Source organism: Balearica regulorum, chromosome 16, assembly GCF_011004875.1.
Source record: "Balearica regulorum gibbericeps isolate bBalReg1 chromosome 16, bBalReg1.pri, whole genome shotgun sequence".
NCBI lineage: Eukaryota > Metazoa > Chordata > Aves > Gruiformes > Gruidae > Balearica > Balearica regulorum.
Window position 1 is genome coordinate 9,426,578 of NC_046199.1, and position 19,353 is coordinate 9,445,930.

General features: G+C 41.3%; 1 protein-coding gene and 1 long non-coding RNA gene across 5 annotated transcripts in view; one reads left to right on the forward strand and one right to left on the reverse strand.

Annotated features, from left to right (window-relative positions):
• RTEL1 (regulator of telomere elongation helicase 1) overlaps positions 1 to 13,071 on the forward strand; it is a 49,724-nt gene extending 36,653 nt beyond the window's left edge. For 2 of the 4 annotated variants that reach the window (XM_075768761.1, XM_075768762.1), the window contains 7 exons: positions 1,105 to 1,242; positions 1,802 to 1,918; positions 3,772 to 4,014; positions 5,586 to 5,762; positions 6,316 to 6,501; positions 7,016 to 7,119; positions 12,091 to 13,071. In XM_075768761.1, coding sequence (XP_075624876.1) covers positions 1,105 to 1,242; positions 1,802 to 1,918; positions 3,772 to 4,014; positions 5,586 to 5,762; positions 6,316 to 6,501; positions 7,016 to 7,119; positions 12,091 to 12,165 — 1,040 coding nt within the window. In that variant the 3' untranslated portion in view covers positions 12,166 to 13,071. Of the gene's footprint in view, positions 1 to 1,104; positions 1,243 to 1,801; positions 1,919 to 3,771; positions 4,015 to 5,585; positions 5,763 to 6,315; positions 6,502 to 7,015; positions 7,120 to 10,327; positions 11,833 to 12,090 lie in introns of all 4 variants that reach the window. The other 2 variants (XR_012838043.1, XM_010310797.2) reach the window with 2 other exon arrangements.
• A 3,253-nt stretch (positions 13,072 to 16,324) lies between these two features.
• LOC142604105 (uncharacterized) lies at positions 16,325 to 19,334 on the reverse strand. Its single transcript, XR_012838019.1, has 2 exons — positions 19,210 to 19,334; positions 16,325 to 18,348 (listed from the first exon to the last, which is right to left on the reverse strand). It is a non-coding gene; the product is annotated as an uncharacterized LOC142604105 (long non-coding RNA).
• Positions 19,335 to 19,353: the final 19 nt, after the last annotated feature.

A 19,353-nucleotide genomic window follows, 5' to 3' on the forward strand; every position in this document is an offset into this window, starting at 1 on the left:
AGATGACACAGAACATGTTTTCAGTCTAATTATCGTGTTTAGTTTTCATTTGACAAGCCTGAAAAATATCACTTCCATGGAAGCTTGTGTTATTTTAAACTTTATCTAAAAGTAGTATAACTTAGTCCCTGTGATTTAGGAGGTAAGATCAAGAGTGCAGTCGTGAGAGTTGAATAAATGCATTCATAAGGGTTCAGTGTTAAAGCAGTAAATAAGTAGACAGAATTTCTAGAGAAATTTTCTGTTTAAATAATGGTGAGTATAAAGCAAATGATCTGGGTAAGCATGGATAGTTTACTGGTTTAACTGGTATTTTCTTGACTTTTAACTGCATTGACAGGAGCTAGACAGAATGTTTTCTCTGAATTTTCCTTTCCCTCTCAACTTGTGAGTGAATGAGCAAACTTTTCTGGAACTTCTTTCATCTGCTAAAATTTAAAAAGCATAGTTACACATTTTTTAAATTGCTTAAGGTTCATTTTAAGGTTAAGGAATGGGAAGCTCAGTATGAGCAATTAGTACTAATAGTAGCCACAACCTGTTTCCCAATTTGCTCATCTTACTATATAAATAAGACAATATTTGATTGCCAAATTAAGGACTAAGTCCAGCTTTCAAAAGTGGCAGGCCCCTGAAAATTAAAATTAATTTGACATTTCGGCTTTTGGTTGGCAAGCATTTTATGGTAAGTAAGGTGAGGTGTAAAATTAGCAATATAGTGATTATTCAAAGTATCAGCCTAGCAGATACCTTAACCCAACAGTTGATGAGGTAGCTCATGACCTTTTATTGCAAGTACCTGTTTTACCAAGTGATAAGCTACTTCATATTTACAGTGAAAAAATTGCAGTTATTACCTACTGATAATAATATTGCTGGAAGTATGCATGATAGCTGACCTTTGTGTAATTTGTAAGTGTGCTTATTGTATAAATATTAGATAACAACATTTAGATATTAAGTTATTTAGCAGCACTTTTTTATCTTCATATTACCTAATCTAGAAGTCCTACCATTGTAGATTTCTGTGGCATTTATTACCTGCTGTGTACTGATTTTTTTCTTTTTTTCTTTTTTACCCCTCTTTCCTCTCTCTAATGAAAGAATTTTACCAGTTTGTTCGACCTCAACATAAAAAACAGTTTGATGAAGCATGTTGCAATCTGACTGGAGTGGGCTGTGGCTACAAACCTGAGCACAGCCTCCTGCGGGAAGAGAGAGAGATACTGGCCAAGAAAATAGGTGAGGAGCTTGTTTCAGCACTGTGCAGGCAGTTGTATCATTTGATGGACATTACCCAATCATAGAGCAAGATGTGTCTAATATGTAGAAATGCAAGGATGGAAGGCAATTTAGTTTAATCAATATTGAGCAAAGTCTCTGCTCTGCACGATCCTCTTGCCTGCCTACCTGTGAGCATACACAGATGCCTGAGCATTAGGTACTGCATAGTTTGTAATGATGCCATTTTATTTCAAAAGGGGATTTTATGGATCTATTTAAATTGTTAATCTAGTCTGTGGATTTAAAAATTTTGTTTGTGTGTCGTCTTTGCTACCCACATAGTACCACAGGAGTTGCAAATAGAGGGTAATTGTGTCCTCACAGAGCTTGTGAAATCTTTGAAAACCTGGAACAATGAAGTCCTAAAAGACCCAGGGTGTTAGCTCATCCCCTCTTATCAGAGTAATACATCTACATCTTCAGGGGTTTTCAGCATGGAATGGCATACTTTGAAATACGCTCTTCTATGTTTGTTCTTCCTTAAGTTCACTGTTAACAGACTGATTTGATTTAACAGAAGAAAAACAGAGTCAGCAGAAAACTGCATTCTCAAAGGACTCATGTGCTCAGCTAAATCCTGGGCTCCACTTGAACCGGGGAGGATTCCACTTGACAACAGGACTGAATAGTACAGGTACCCTTTATGTTAAATAAAAATACAGTCCCAAGGTAATATGTGATATGTTTTATTTTGTCGCTGACTGTAAATTCCTCTGGTGGGAACCAATGTTTTTTGTGTTCACCTAGTACAGCGACTTACTGTACATAGGAGTGATGGTAATTCAGAATTTTCAGCAAGGGTGGTACAAAACAAAAACAAATAAATTAAATCAAGGTAGATGTGAAAGAAACCAACTAAAGCCAGAAGTTTGCACTAGAGACTGACCTGGCATGTGTCAGTGAGGGAAAGGGTGCGTTGGGCATAAGGCTGCTGGGCTTCCTGTTTGTCCAAGGTTCATGAAAGAGCCATTTAAGGAATGTAATCTTAGATTAGGTCAGTATAAATCCAGGTATGAAGAAGAAACAGTTTCTGTTTTATTAGTAATGTGTATGCTCCTCATGTGGACAGTCTGTTTTACCTGCAGAGAAATTGTGTTTTCTCACAATTGCACCTAATCTCTGTGTGCATCCCTCTCATCTCGTGCTGTTTGGTATTTTATCTTTGATTTGATTACAGATCTTCCTGAGAACAGCTGGGAATTTTTTCTATTTCTCACAAGGAAATGAGTAGGATAGTTGGACAGCTTAGAAGGCTTTCTTTAGAGGGTAAAAAATAGTCAAAGTCTAATCCTTTCATAAAATAAAAATAAATAAAGTAAAAGCTGATGTTTCCTGGAAGGCTTTAAAAGCTTTTCACGTATGAAGTCATATTGTTTCTTTTGACTTGTTTTCCTGGGGTTTTTTTGTATTTTAAGAGAATTTGAACAAAACAGAATCTTTGGTAGTTATTTTGTCCTGAGGTCCATGAGATTGATTTTCACAGAAACTTGTTTCCACTAAAAGTAATTGAGAAAATAATAGCAATAAATGCATGTATTATTTCTGTTGCTCACTCCTTAAGTAGAGTACGCTCCTGTGAAATTGTCAGAAAGCTGTATGATATGCAATAAAAGATAAAAACATTCACACCCATGGTTTTCCCCTTTCAGGAAATTGAACTAAGCCCATCTTTTGAAACTTCGTTATCTTAACTTCTTTAAAAATTCTTTAGTGGAGAGTAAAGATACCAAAAGATGTGACTGGTTAATTTAAATCAGTTTCTTATCATATACTTCATCCATATGTGCATGCCTGTAATGTGCAAAACAGAACTTTTTCCTCTAAAACATATCAGAAATCAAAGACTGACAACTTGAACAGAAGTCCACTTGGAGTTTCGCAGGATGTTCATAGCTGCTCCTCCCTTCTCTTGTACTCTGACATTGCTTTTGTGCTATCTTGTGTGTTATTTCAGGTTAGTTATTGGGTTTTGATATTATGTTTTCCTTTTGGGAAACACACCCATACATACGCCTTTTCTCCTTTTATTAATAAGGAATGAGAAATCTATTCTTTAAAATTGCTCTCAACAGTTTACTTGTCCATGCGTCAGGCCAGCATAGTTGGTTAAGCCATCTGTTTAAAATGCTTCTGCTCCTTCAGTGTAGCACAAAACCTGATTTATTGCTGACCTCTATGCACGGTATCTTCTGTGTCACCTTTTTTCTCATTCCCTAGTGACCATCTGACACATTCCTCCATTTAAAAGACAAAAAACCTCCAGAAGATGCTAAAAGCAATCCCCAGAATTAATTTGCTCAGTGGCCAGGAGCAGGTTTTAGCTCTGCCCAAGGCCATGGCCAGAGGGAGGAGTGTGGCTGTGCAGGCAGTGTTGGCTTTACCATTTTGGAGTAGTCCAGGAAGGGAAAGAGAAGTCGATAGGAACGAGTGACCTGTTTGTCACCATTCCTCCCCAAGCCCTGCTCACATGTGTTCTGTGTCTCTCAGGGCAGAATGCCAGTCGGGCTTCGAAGACAGACACTGAAAAAGCTTCAAGCTCTAGGAGAGATCACCACCAGGTCCTCAGGGCTACCTATCTCAACGACGTGAAAAGGGCTTTGAACAAAAGCACTTACAGCCGTTTCTACGAAGCATTGTTAGCTTACAAGAAGACAGATAACTATGATGCTATGATATCGGTGATAGCAGCCCTCACGACTGAGAGACCAGAAGACTTTCATCTCCTACAAAGTAAGGGATTTTTTTTAAATTGCTTTTATTTATTTGAAAAAAAAAGATGTAAGTGCTGTGATCTCATGTGAGCATTAACCTTTCACTGGTCATTAGTCTGCAAGTTGTCCACTTCTTAGGAAAACCTTTTAGCACTGGTAAACTTCCTCTCCCATCTTTTGGTTTAGCAAACCAGATAAATTGAGCAGCAGGAAAGATGTGTTAAATGAATGTCATTCAGAGAGCAAAAAAAAATGTCAAGGTTATAAAATGTTACCTCTGTTTGTTCCATTAGAAATTGTCCATTAAAAACATTAGGTGAGATGTCAGTAATTCCAGTCCTAACCTTCACTCAAGCTAACTTCAGTGAAATTATTTCATTACCTTTTTTTTCTCCTCAATTACTACAAGTGATTGCTCTTCAGACAACAGTGTTGACTGTTGAATTGACTCAATTTTGTTCTCATGACCATTGATTGCTCTACTGGTGCTAAGCCTTAGATGACTTCCAGGTTTTGGGATAAGCAATCACACTTTTGATGTACTACTCTTCTACAGAGCTTTACCTGGGAATAGTTGTGGAACTGTATCATAATTTAGTATTCTTATCATTCATCATAATTTTCTAGAAATTTCAAGCTGATATTTATTTTCTTAGAAGTGGTTTGTTTGGTTTGTTTTTTTTTTCTTTTTCCTACAAGTTTTCAAAATTTGAAATTGGCCTTTATTGTTTAAAAAAGAAGAAAAGGAGGGATTTTATATGCTGGTCTTGATTACCTTGATGGAGACATCTTGTCTTCTGCCACGTAACACCTGAGTTCCACCTTCTCCCGTGTCTCTGGTGTGAACTCCTCTGCAGGAAATGTTGCATACAGTGTATGCTGGGAAATGCTGATGTAGTTTTGTTTGTTGTCTCTAGGAAATAATAAGTATTCTATGGACCTTGAATAGATGTCATAGTCTGTGAATTTTTAGAAAATTTTTTTTTCTGGTGCATTAACTAGTCAATTAGTCTTGCCATGGTGAAGAGTGGGAGGGAGATGAACTGTGTGGCACTGTGAGTCATAATCTCCCCCTGAGCATTCTTTCTCACAGACAGAGAGTCAGTATCTTTAATGAGCAAATGTTTTGACCTCAGAGGGCTTTGTGGTAGAATTGTCAGTGCTTGGCAGTAAGTCATATTTGGGATTTTTTAGAATTTCTCTACGTGTGTTATGAATCTCTATCAACTAAATGGTAACAAGACATTTTCTTTTTGAGAAAGTCTTTTCAGTTATTGTGTATATACCTGATTTCAGTTGTCAGGTGGAGGGCTGGATCAGGTATTTATGCTTAGCTGTAGAGAACAGAAGCATTTTGACGTAAGTTGAGATTATTTTCAATACTAAATAATCATCTGCCTTCTGGCAAGGAAAACCCCATAATTATAAAATCAACAAAACCATCAAGTGTTCCACCAACCTGAAGATAACTCTGAGGAATGTGGCTGATATTGTTCAGCTTCCAAAGAATTTCTCCCTCCCAAAACAAAGTGTCTTCCATGGTCAGGTGTTTATTTTCCTATGCATTTGACTGTATTTTCTTTTGGACAGGGTTTTACATGTTTGTGCGCCCTCATCACAAAGAGCAGTTCAAACAGCTGTGTACAGATTTGACTGGAACGGTCTGTGGCGAGGGAGAGAAGCAATTGCAACAGCAGGTGCAAGGTGAAGGGAACCCTCTGAGTTTGGAGAGCTTGTGCACTAAAGGAGAAAACAGCCACGTACAAGGTTGGGAATGAACATTTGTCTGAAGTTTAGATTCTTACTTATTATGGTGATGGGTGTCCAACAGCCTTAGCTGTGGGCTAGAACCTCCCTGCACTAGGTGTGTAAAGGAAGATCCAAGCAATTGGCTGTGTCCAAATTGTGTTTAAAAAAAATGAAACAACACAAACGGGTGACCAATAGAAGATAATGTGAGATGTGGAAGTGCAAGAAGACAAGAAAAAAATTATAGTGCCATGTTCTTTAACTGTGAAGTGGGTTATGGGTGAAGGCAGAACTTTTGCATCTAAGTGGGGTGGGAGCAGGAGTGGACCAAGATCCACTCTGTCTAGGAAGAATTTCAATATAAAGGATTCCTTTCAGTAATAATACATGTGTTAGTATCAGAAACTTCTGTTACCAAGCAGTGAGGCATAAAAAAAATAGTTATTCAAACTGTGTTTTTCTTCTTATACAAGAAGAACTTACTGAACTTACTGCTAATTGTGTTTTGCGGACTCTGTGTATTGTGTTCTCAGTTATGTTTGTATGCTTTTTAAAATGTATTTATAACCAGATGCAGCCACTTCTAAGGGTGAGGCACCAGAGAAAATTCAGAGGAAGATTTCCTCCTTCTGCTTTAACCAGAAAAACAATCTTGACTTGCCAAAGACCAAAGTATCAAAAGAAACCAGTAATGTGAGAGCACCCACAGGCTCTGGAGCTGTGCCTATCTTTCCACTAGAGATGGAGCCAGAGTGTGGTAGGTATAGGTGGGATTTTGGATGTAATTCTCTAATACTTGGGAATAAAGATAAGTTATAGAAATGAGAATTATGGTAATGGCTTATGAAATAATGACTGCTTCATGCCTCTATTTGCTCAGGTGCAATAATGTTTAGTGTGGTTCACTAAGTAGAATTTGTACTTTCTGCCACTTGCATATGTTCTCTCAAAGTACTTCATTGTCTTTATCACAATGATGTAATAGTTTCCTGAGAACTTATGGATTTTTTGTGACAACTTCCTTGTAAAGCGAGGATGTAACCTCAGTTTCTAAATAGAGATCTGAAGCACTGAGGGACTGAGTGAGGTCATGTGAAAGAAATAATGTAACAGGGTCAGGAATTGCACTGTTAAGATAGTTTGTAAAGCGCATGGTCACTGTTTTCTGGACTGCACTGGAAACATGTTATGCATGACAGTTTCACAGGTGATTACTGGAATTTAGTCATTTCCTCCCTCTCTTTTTCTCCCCCTCTCCCCACCCCCTCTAGGAAGATTCCAGTGCTCTAACTGCAAATCTGAGGATGATGTGCCTTTTAAATGTCCATTATGTGACTTCACTTGCTGCAAAACATGCTGGGAGCAGTTCTTAAAGGTTATCTGGTTTATTGGTTTCAGTTTTTCCTGAAACTGCTGGCAAATTTTGTGCTTTTCAGGAGAACCATGCGGACAGCCCTGGAAACAGAATTCCTCTGTTTACAAAGAACACCCAAATCCCGGTGGCAGATTTACCACTAGTTTCATTATTTTCCATGTTCTGCAATGTGATTGGAGGCAGACCTCTGCTTTATGCTGTAGTTTTTACACCTTTGCATCTCCTGAGCTGCCTCCACGTGTTTTCCCATCTAGAGCTATGCAGGCAACAAGCTGTGGAGTCAACCTGAGAAAAAAAAAAAAAATAGTGTTTTTTACATCTGAACATTTATTTTAAATTTTTTCTTGCATGGTTTCTTAATTTTCCCCATCTAAAAACCTTCTGTAAAGCACTATCATGAGATGAGGCAAATCAGGAACAGACTGCCCAGGGAAGCGGTTGAGTCACCATCCCTGGAAGTATTTAAAATGTGTAGACGTGGCACTTAAGGACATGGTTTAGTGGTAGATTTGGCAGTGTCAGGTTAATGTTTGGACTCTCTGATCTTAAGGGTCTTTTACAACCTAAATGATTCTGTAAATCTATGATTCTAAATTCATGCTCAAATATCTCCTGTGTTATCTTGTCCTTTAGGTTTTCCTGGCTGAGTAAATTGGTGGTTGAAATTCTTTAGGTAAGAGGACGTAACTGATGCCACAGTATTTGGTAGCCTCTTACCAAACATTTGATTTGTCAGCCAGGTATTAATAATCTGTGAGCCTGGGTATGGAAGTCTGATACAAGAGTTGAGTGATTTCTAAATATTCATAGGTGGCGAAGAAGGCTACTAATCAGTGAAGCTTAGGAACCTACAAAAACAGTTAAGAAGGAAAAGAAATTTATTGAACCTCTGAATCTATAAACACGTATAAAATAATCAGTCATTCCAAGTTCCAGAGGAAGGTCTTTTTCTCAGGAAGATGACACTGAATAATGTCAGCTAAATGTAGAAAATAAACAGTATACTAACATCCAAATAAAATATAACCACCAAGACAGACTTGATCCATGAGAAATACAGAATAATGTCTAGGCTGATGTTCTCAGACATATCTCCCAGAGAGAATGCAGAATAGCTGTTCAACTAAATTTCATTCTCAGTCTGCTATGCCATATTTCTTTTAAAATGTTAAAATCCAAAAATATTGGATTACAAGGAGTACATGTAAGAAACTACAAGAAAGCCAAAGGAAGACGTCTCATGTTTGCTGCAGATTGGGCAGTCGAGCCAATCGCCTTGAATCGGTTTTACCACGAAACGCTCAATTGTTCCTGTTATGCCAAAGTATAACAGGGATTAACATCTCCTGTTATCAACATACTCCACTTCAGAAAAGTCTCTAAGGGAATCATGACAAGAATTTTACTAGCATGTGTTTATAATCTCTGCTGCTTGAGACTTGAGTAAGCAACAGCATGAGCTCCTTGGAGAGGTTTTTTTTGGTTAGGCAAACGTTTATTATCCCACAGGGAGATTATGTTATTTCAGACCATAAACTTTTATTTTACAAATGTCTGGGGGAAAAACTCTCCTTTTGCCAGTAAAGTGTAACTTGTAATTGTTGTTTCGTCATCTTAAGAATCCACAAAATTAGAACTGGGGTCTACTGTTCAATTATACGGCCCTGCTCTGTGGTTTTTGTTTTGGAAATTAGTAATTCTGAGGTCCAGTTTTCTCCTCAATCCCTCAGTGAATATGCATATTCATAGCTCATAGATAAATCACAAAATTTGCTCAGCCTCAATTTTTTTAATCACTCCTTCTCCTGATTGCACATCTCTTAGGCTGGGGATTAAAATAATCTGGTCTACTAGATTAGACTGTATTTCAGATTCAGGTACTTGAATGCATCCAGAGGAGGGCAACAAAGCTGGTGGAAGGGCTGGAAGGAATGTCCTTTGAGGAGCAGCTGAGGACTTTGGGGCTGTCTGCTTTGGAGAAAGGAGGCTGAGGGGCGACTTCATTGCTCTCCACAGCTTCCTAAGGAGGAGATCCGGGGAGGGAGGTACTGATCTCCTCTCCCTGATATCCAGAGGCAGTACGTGTGGGAGCAGTTCAAAGATGTGTCGGGGAGGTTCAGACTGGGCTTTAGGAAACGTTTCTTTACCAAGAGGGTGGTCAAACACTGGAACAGGCTTCCTAGAGAGGTGGTCGATACCCCAATGCCTTTAATAACATGCTTTAACTTTTGTTCAGCCCTGAAGTGGTCAGGCAGTTGGACTAGATGATCGTTGTAGGTCCCTTCCAACTGGAGGTATTCTTTCTGTTCTATTCAGCTATCTAATACAAAGCCATGTTTGAGGAAATGAGTCATTTCTCATGGGTCATTTGTTATTGATGACTTCCATATATGCCACTGATCTGAGTAGTCTTGCTAGTTACAGTGAAACTTCATCCCACGTTGTACCAGGTGGTGGCAAGGGAAAGAAAATACCTGTGTGTTTCTTAGCAAGGTGAATCACAGCTTAGCTTTGTGGTAGCATACCATAGCCCTATGAGGTGGATACAGTCTTTTAATTCATAAAGATCAGGAAAGACAGACACAGTTTGAAGCAAATAATCAGAACAAAATAGCAGATATACTGAGTCAGAGTAAAGGTCCATCCAACCCAGCATTCTGTCTCTGACAGTGGCCAAAAAAGGATGGCTAGGAAAGAAGAAACGTGATGGTTTTTTCTCAAGAAAACACATAATAGATGTCCTGTCCTTTGTAATTGCACCTTTGGAGTTTTTCTATATACGCCAGCGTGATCCATTTGCCTCCTCCATAGAGAGCATACATCAATGTCCTTATTTCTAAAAACATTTTTTCTTGTTCTGAACAACAAACTTGGGCATGGGGGATGTAAGAAGCATCTTCTCACCAGCTAAGACCTTTTGCTCTGCTGTTCAAGCACCCCTCAAGGCTCAGCATGACTGACGTTCTATAGCCTTTGTTATGGACAACATGAAACTACGTGGTCTTATCACCTTTTCTTACCTTATTTATGTCATACCTTTCTAGTGATTAATTGTTCTCACTATACAGTAATGTTAGCTTGCTTATGATATGATTCAAGTGTAGTTCGGTTAATGAAAAGTCAAATATCTTGTAGTTTGGGCTGTTACTTGAGGACTGACAATGAGAGATGCTTCTCCCAGTGATGAGGCAAAACTGTTTCTTGCTAGTCATGCAGATGAGAAGGAAGAACAACTTGGTCAAGAGCAGAAGATTACAAACAGGAAGAAGATTATTCCTTGTGTCTCTGAAACCAATCCCAGAGGAACCATCTCCCAACACTGCCATCCGCATTCCAACCCGCGTGTTGGTTGTACAAACAATTGACTCCACGGCGAGGGCAGTGTGTGTGATGGAGGTACCCTTACCAGCAGGAAATGAGCAACCATGTTGTGTCTGAAATCTCATCAGATGGCATTGGGCTTTGTCACCACTGACTGGCCTGGATTTGAAAACTCATCTTTTTTTTTATTTGCTTACAAGTTACTCACTGTGTTTCTTCAGTTCAGAAGCACTTTTGTGCATATTGTCCTATGAGGAAATGACTAACAGCCTATCATTCAAAATGCCATGACTTGGTTTTTGCAAATTGTGATGTCTTTTTCAAATTTGTTATTTTACTGAAACAACTTAGTGGTGGAAAGAGGCGGTGAATAATTTTTTTTGGAAGTTTTGGAAGCTTTTGGAGGAGCAGGCAGAACTCTCTGCAGCTGGAGGGGAATTAGGGCCGGTGCCATGTTGGGTGATTTTTTCAATGGGTTAGGGGAAGCCTTGCAGAGACTGGGCCAATATACGCTGCTTTTGGTTTGTTTCCTGTGCAGAGGTCTACTGCTGCTTTTTGATGTTTAAATGCATCATTTATTCATGCTCTTTTTGCAGGTATTCCAGAGAGACTGAGTTATTCTCATTTGGACTATCTGTAATATGGGCAAATAATAAAGATTTCACAATTATATATTACACTTAAAATTTTCAAACCTCTTTGACAAATCACTGTCTACTGGGAGGTAAAGAGAGTTTTCCTCTCCCCTTCCACTTATGGTATTTCAATTTACGTTTCTAGAATCAAAATGCTAGTGCCCGAACCTACTTTGCAGTCTTCATCTTTTGTTACAGTGATTAACTTCCAGAGTGTAGGGAAGCCTGCACAGGGCCACTGATGTCAGTAACCGTCATTTCAGCCTACTGAGCTGGCAATTTTCTCACAAAGATTAATGTTTAAAACATTTTTTACTATCTCACTCTTAACACAAGCAGAGCATTTTAGTTTTATTAGGAATTTGCAAGGTATCAACAGAACAGTTGGGGTTCATGTGCAGGTCAAATGGGTAAAGACCAGACTTTAAGATTAGTGAAGCAGCAAATTGAAACCTGGGTGGAGAAACGGTTGCCTCGTATACCCAGTCTTCTGCTCTTAACCAAGAAAGGTGTGTGGTGGTGTGGAGAAATAAATGTACTCGGTTCCCCTACAAAACTCCTGGTCATGACCACATGTATCACCAATGTTCTGGTATGCCCAGGAGTTGACTTCCTTCTCATCCATGCAAGAGGAAGCAGGAGTTCAGGGAACTCATCAGCCACCTTACGGGATTTTACTAATAACAAGTACATGTGTACTTCTCAACAGCTCCTGTAGGCTCTGTATTTCCTCGTTCCTGTATTTTTAGTCTTCCAGGTAAGTCATAGCTGTAATTAATTTGAGACAACTGCTGTAAAGTTCGTTGCTACTTCACTGGGAGGCTTTCTTTTTTTGTCCTTTTATTGCTAGCAGTTAAATAACTGCTCAATAACGCTGCTTTTAAAAATAGTAGATACAATATCTTGGGGACTGTCAAATGACTAGCGTGGCTTATAGTTCATATTGGACAATAACAAACTTGAGAGAGAAATTGAATATATTATCTCTGTATTTTGTTCATTTATACTTATATAGATGAGGAAGAAGTGCCCGGAGTGCCACAGTGATGTGAAGAAGCAGAGATTAATCCAAGTTTTCTTCTGGTCATAGTCTCACTGATAGAAAGGGCAAGTACTTCATATCAGCAGAAAGAAATTGCTGCACTTTGGCTCTCAACCTGAACAGAAGCAGGATGAAGGTTCATTTATCTTTGATCCTTGGCTCTGGATTATGTGCTCTGCACCAACATGTACCATTTCTTCCTACAAAGGTGCTAAGTCTGAAAGGTCTCTCTCCTTCACCACTGGCAGGAGACAAAGCAGAATATTGTCCTCTGTTGGAACTAAGAAGGTTAATTTCTTCTTTATATTAACCTGTAAATTCTACTGTGGCCATTCTTAGGCTGAAATTTTGTATCCTGGAGGCGGCTGTTATTCACGGGCCCCTCAGGTAATACCAGATCCTGGAAAAACCCTAGCAATAGTACTACAGTGGAACTGAGCTGGCTAAACACAGAGGCCAGACTACCCATCCCTACCACACTGGTGTTCCTGGAAGAAGTGATTCACATTCACTGTTTGGTGTTTGGCAGCAGCTGCTGTCTCCAATAGCAGAAAATACTGAAAGGATGATTTTTTAAAAAACAAATTCCAGTGGTTGGATAGCGAGCAGAAACACTCCCTTGCGTCCACTGCACACCCCAAAGCCTGATTCCTTCCATCATGCTGGGATTTTTGGGAAACGTGCTATTAGAGAGGCTTTATTTTCTGCTCAGTACTGATAACTTCCATTGTGTCTGTTTTATCTGATGTTTACTTTCCAAGAAGAAAAAAGAACTAATTGATTTTAAAACTTTATAAAATCAAGTTAGATGGGTAAAAAAAAAAAAAATATTCCTTAGTACTTCCACTCTCTGTGAGTAGTGGATATAAGTGGTTAACCTGAAAAATTGTATCAATTTTAAATCTTCAGTAGCTGCTGTAAGTGAAACTGTAAATAAAACTATTTTGATCTTAATTAGGTTTTGTTTGATTTTGGGGTTTAATCTTATTTTTTTTGAAAGCTATAAAAACATCGAGTATTGAGTCCCAATAGCCCTGGTGGGAGTAAGTGGAAAGGTTTGTACTGTGAGATTTTTGACACTTAAATATTTTTGTTTGACAAAAATGAGCAAAGGATTGTATTCTCACTTGCTGATTAGTTTTGGGGTTCCTGTGATGACAGAGACACTTCATATAGTACATGTTTTCAGGATTTTCTGGGAGAATATATTCTATAGTAATTTTATGGGTGTGTTTTTCCTTAGCCTGTAGGTGAACTTCATACTAATGGAATTTTGGAAGATTTTATGTTAATAACTCAAAATTGAAAAGTGAGCTGGTTTTTGACAAAAATTTCAAAGGTTCTTATTTCCCTCGGTTATAGAATTCAAAACCGATGTGACGTCAAATGTCACCGTTGCTGGGATATTGGTCCTCTTTGAGAAATTTTTTTCAGATTGGAATCCACTTTACATAGAAACAATGTAGTAGTGGGTGTGATACTCTGCCTCTCATGCATTAACGTGTTGAGTAACATGCGTGTATTCAATCAGGGTTCACCACGGTCAGGCTGGCAGAAGAACAAGAGAAGTGATGTTCATTAACTAATAATTAGAAATAGCAAAGATGTAGACAGGAATGAAGGTAATTTTTGGATAGCATATATTCTGACATGGTTAAATCTGAATGCATTTTACCTTCTATCTATCCATGTATCCAGTGCACCAGTGATAGTGGTTTAGGTGCTGAAAACAAGAATAAATAATGCAGAGAAAGCTGCAGATATTTGAAATTACAGAAAAATATATGCATATATATATATGTGTTGTAAAAACGAACAGAAGAAGATTTGGAGCAATGGTGTCAAGAAGGCAGTAGTGTTAAACTCTTGTCCTTCAAAAGGACTCGGAGTTTTGTAGTGTGGTGACTGCGTTGTGTTTAATGATGGAAGAGCTACATTTTGCTGGACTGAAATCTTGCCAGAAACATGGAAGACGACAGCTTTGTTTCCCAAACCCAAAGCAACTCCATACCTGAAATGTGCTTAATTTTATTTGTTGGTCAAGGGTTGAGGTTGCACCTTCAAAAGTTGTGCCAAGTGTTCTTTATCAGCTGTTCTCTTTTGTGCTTTTAACAAGTATAGCAATAACTATTGCATTACAGAAGTTTAAAAAAAAAAAAATAATGTTGTGAGATGATGCTGTCAGGGGGAAGCAGATCGGGCCAATGCTGATGATTTGCAGTCAGCAGCTTTGGGGCAGTCTGAATTCTCCATGCGGGGCAAGGCTCTGAGCAGGTCCTTGTGACTTCTTTTAAATGTTTGTTTTGAATTCTTGGTGCGTTCTTGCCTGGGCAAGTGGTGGAATGGGAAATCTAAGGGCTGAACGAAGGCTGGGAGCAGTGAACGGTAAAATGTTATTTAGTGATAAGATAGTTCAGTGCCTTGTCCACTCCGTGAACACCTCTCCCTGGGGAGAACTGCAGCTTACTGCTTATGCCACTGGAGGGAAACCACAGCACGGGACATGAGCTTTGAACATCTTTGGAGAGGGAGTGGAAATTATGGCTTGGTTTAGGTTTGCCTGTTGGAAATGATTTGCTATAGACTGCAGAAATGCTGTAAGATCCAGCACGACTAAATGGAACACTGAAAAGGTATGTGTGATATGTGAGGCCGTGACAAAAATGATTACGTGTGGGGTTTTTTTCCCCTCAACTAGAATAGTTTTCTAGCTGTGCTTTTTCCTTGCCACTGGAATTGCTTTAGTTCTAGAGACTGATCCTACCTGGGAATGCTCCATTGTTAGTGAGGTGGGGCAGAGGAACTATGTTAATATCTCGGTGCCTTCAAGAGGTTCACGCTTTCTGCTCTTCAGCTGTTGGATCATCTTGCTGGAGAGGTTTAATGTTGTGTGCCTTTGCTAGCCAAGCCCACCCTGACAACCTCTGAAACCCTTCAGTGTCTCCGTCAGTGGCTCTGCCGTGTGCAGATGGAATTGATTTGGAGTTGGTCTGGTTTTGTTGGCGCTTCCTGGTGCAGCGGGGATCGCACTGCAGTGGGGCTGGAAGTTTGGTTCCGTCCCTGCTGTCAGCGTCACTTGGCCAGGACAGATGTACGCTAATGGATACTGGTGGTGGGACGGCAGCCAGCCTGCAGGAGGTTGTCCTTATCTGTGGCTTATTTGCTCAGTGCTTAGTTTGAGTTTTAATAATGAGTAGAACTTAATGATTCTGTCATTCCTGACCTATCTTGGAGAGGTTTGCTGAAAAATTATGCCCATCAATTAAAAAAAAAAAGAAAAGGCAAGCTGCTGCAACCCTAAGCAGTACTGAGCAAATAGACTTTTCTGTGGTATTGTCCTTCACCAGGCTTTCACAAGGTCTCTACCCTTGTAGATCACTTGGTGTCACCAAATAGCAACCCCATTACCTGTCAGGAGAGTGTTTATGCTGAGGCTTCCAGGGCATCCTCCCCTGGTTTACGGCAGACGCCTAGCAGTGATGTTATCAGACCTGAGACAGGACCTCTGGCCCTTCCCATTCCCAGCTCTCCAACCTCAGCCCGGTAGCTGAGCCCTGTGATGACAGCGTGTTCCCTGTGGCAGGTTGCTCCAGAATCGCTTCTCACAAAGGTCTGTGCGCACACATTTCCACTCCCCATCTTCCAAAGAAATGTTCTGAGGCATATGTGTCACCAAATCTTTCATGACCTCAGTATGGTCCTCCTAAATGTGTTTAGAGTGCTGCTTCCTCCCATCCCTGCCCCAGCAATACAGCTACTTCCAACGAAACCTTGAAGAAGAGGGTCTCCAGGAACCAGCTGTCAGGACTTGCTGCAGATAGCGATCATTTGTCATCTCGAAACTAGTTGAATTTACAAGAAGGGGAGACAGACATAGTACATTATTTATAAGACCAGAAAGTGAAAACAAGAATTGTTTTAGAAAAATCTATGTAGCTATAAGTGGTTAGAGGAACTGATCCAAACTACTGAGTGCTCAGGGAGAGGAAAGCCTATCCTGGACACTCCTTGCTGATTTGGGGAAGCAAATGACACAAGTTATAGATCATGAAGGAAGCAGATATTAATCTCTTTCTTGCCCCTGCCTTGCAGTGCTATGACTATACCTGGAATATTGTCTTCAATTTTAGTGATGTGTCATTGAAAAAACTTTTCCCAGTGTTTTTTTCCAAAATAAAACTGAAAGGACTTGGGAAAGAGACCAAAAAAAAACAAAGCAAATGTTTTACTGGGGAAGAGATGAATTGTAGCTTCTCCGTCAGTACCCGCTTCTCCAAGAAAACAAGGAATGTCTTCGCTTTTCAGATTTTTCTCTGAATTTTAGTGGGAAACCTGATTTTGCAACAGTAGTTTCGAAAAGTAATGCTGTTGGACACCCTGAAGCTCTCGGAAGTGTGAAATGATGCCTGTGTGGGGAAGTGAAATCAGAGCCATGAGAATATGATGCTGAATTCCTTTTCTAAGCTACCTCAGCAGGTCAGACAGTCAGTAGTGAGTCGAGTTGTTGCTCTCCGGTGGCCAGGCAGTGATCCTACAAACACATTCTGGGAGGCTCATTGGTTGACTGAAAACAGAAAAAAGTTAATTGAAGAAGAATCCGACAGGGCAATGACCTTTCCTTGAAAGAAGAGGTTGTCTGGAGAAGCCCTTCCTGTCCCGTTGATGTGGTATTTCACTCTAAGAATATTAATCTGACAATTTTTTGTCATTGTTAAATTCAGAACAAAATTAATTGATGATGCTACACCACGGTACAGTGAGGAGCTGATACTTAGAGTTTCCTGGTGCATTGCGTCTGTCCCGGCAGTTATCATGACTGGGATATGGGCACTGCCGCAAGGTGCCATCTAGGATGTGCCACCTGTGTTCGCTTCGTACATCTTGTAGATTGCTCCATCCGTTAGCAGGTGTACGCGGGTGTTCTCAGCGGGCAGCACAGGAATAGGTGTTAATGTGGTTTGGTGGTTTTCTTTCAATCGCAGCAGAATACTGAGGGAGGCAGGGAAGAAATTAAGCCATTCAGATTACTTTTGAGCAATCCTTTTACAACCATCAAGTATGACTGTTCATCACTTCAACCGACTCACAAGTTTGCAAAAGTCTAGATGACCTGATTTCTGTTACAGCTTCTTGGAAAAGTCTGGATGTGTCAGCAAGAGGGCTGATAATAGGCTGAAGAACCATGTGAAATACATGGTAGGAACACCAAGATCAGCTTTCTGCCTACCAGAAAAGGAAACATGCTGCTGTGGCACTAAGGCTGCTCTGAAATGCCAAGTTGTCCTTGGATGGGGTGAGCCTCGGATAAGAGGTCTCGCTTAAACTCTCCACCCAGGTAAGTGCAGTGTGGGGCTTCGTGCTTCATTCAAACTAGCAGCGAGTTTCACCCCCAAAAAAATATCCTCCAGAGGATGCGCCTTAGTCCCAGGGGAGCACTGGGAAATTAACTGATACATTTAATTATGGAGATGATGCATACTGATAAAGTAGTCCTTGGCTCGGGGATTATGTCAAAAGGTGTTGCAAATCATCAGGATTACTCTGGGAGGTACAAGTAACTGAAATAAACCCACAGTAAAGCTAAAATCCATTTTAGAGGGGCCTGTGAAAATCAGCCCATCACCTGTTCTGTGCAGAGTGCAAACAAACGTGGCCCAGCCCCTGCCCTCCGCTTATTCAACAGCGCTCTCGGACCGAAACATTGAGCCCCTCTGTTTCCAGCTAGAGCCAGAGTTTCTTCTTTAACCATGATGGGTGGAAACTGTCCTTACTGGAAGGAGCTTTGGTTTCCTTCTGACATCGGTGTTTACTTCTGACATTGGTGTTTACTTCTACCGGGTAGCAGAAAACTGGGTTTGATTTTCTTTCTTTGTAAATTGCGCATTTAGCTCTTGTAGGTTTGATCTTTACCAGTGTTAAGAATAAATCCCAAGAGATTCACTGTCCAGGACAGGAGAGCAGATCCAGTGGCAGAGAGCTGGAGGTGTGAGGCTCATTCTGGTGTTGCAGAAGGCAAATCCTCGAATGTTAATTCTCTAATGACGTGCAAAATGATCTGGCTGCTGGGTCCTGAGGAGAAAAACCTCCTCATCCTCTCACCTCTTCACTATGGCTCCTTCATGTTTCCAGAGACTTTGCATTTGCCATTTGAGTGTGTGATTTGGTGTTGACTATTCACAAATGCCTGTTCACGATGTTTCTGGCAGAGTTAGTGTGTCACCCACGGTGCTCCTGAAAGCAGAAAATTGAAGCTCTGAGCCAGCTTCAAGAATGCATTGTCTAACCACCAAAAAATTGGGCTGTTTTAGGGGGGTTAGTGCCTTCATGGTGTGTGAGAGGGGGTCTCACACCAGGGCCCCCAGGCAGAGCAGGGGCTTTGCTCGTGTTCTCAGCCGGAGCAGCCCGGCAGCCCTGCTTGCATTGCTTGCAGCCACGGCAAGAGATGGAACATCAGGGCTGTGTTTGGGGGGCAAACTGTGCCCCCCACCAGCGAGAGACAAGTGCTGCTACTGGGAAGTTAGTTAGCATTTACAGCTAGGGAACAGAGCGTTCGCAGGGGAATTTCCCTACCTTTCCCCAGCCAAAAAAACCAACAACAACAACAAAAAAAGCTCACCATACCACTGTAAAACTGGCGGCTGTGCGAATCCCACCTGCCTCCTTGCTCCGCGCAGGTAAATACAAGTTATTGCCCTGAGAGCCCCATTTCCAAAGCAGAAACGGGAACGAAAGCGGCGTTCGGACAGCAGCGGGCTGCAGGCGGGGACGGGAAAGCGGAGCCGGTGCCCGCCGCGCCGGGAGCCCGGGAGGGGGTGAGGGGGCCGGGCGGGCCGGGATGCTGCCGGCCGCTTGCGCAAGAGGGGTCTTTCCCGTGGGCCGGGGCTATAAAGGTGCTGCCCGCCGAGGGGAGCGGCGTGGATCGGCGCGGTAAGGGCCGGGGGTGCGGGGTGGGGAGCCGCTCCCGGGGATGGGGAGGGAGGGCAGCTGCTCCCGGGGATGGGATGGGATGGGATGGGATGGGATGGGATGGGGAGGGAGGCAGGGAGAGAGGCCCCGGCTGCTGCCCCGGCACCTCGCTCGCTGCCCCGGCACCTCGCCCGCTTCTGCTCCCTTCTTGGCCGCAGCCGCTGCCCCTGGGTCCCCGCCTGGCTCTCGGGCCGGGGCTGACTTTCCTCCCCCGACCGCTTACGCATGCCGGGGCGATGAGTGCGTCAGGAGAACGGCCACAGCCTTCCA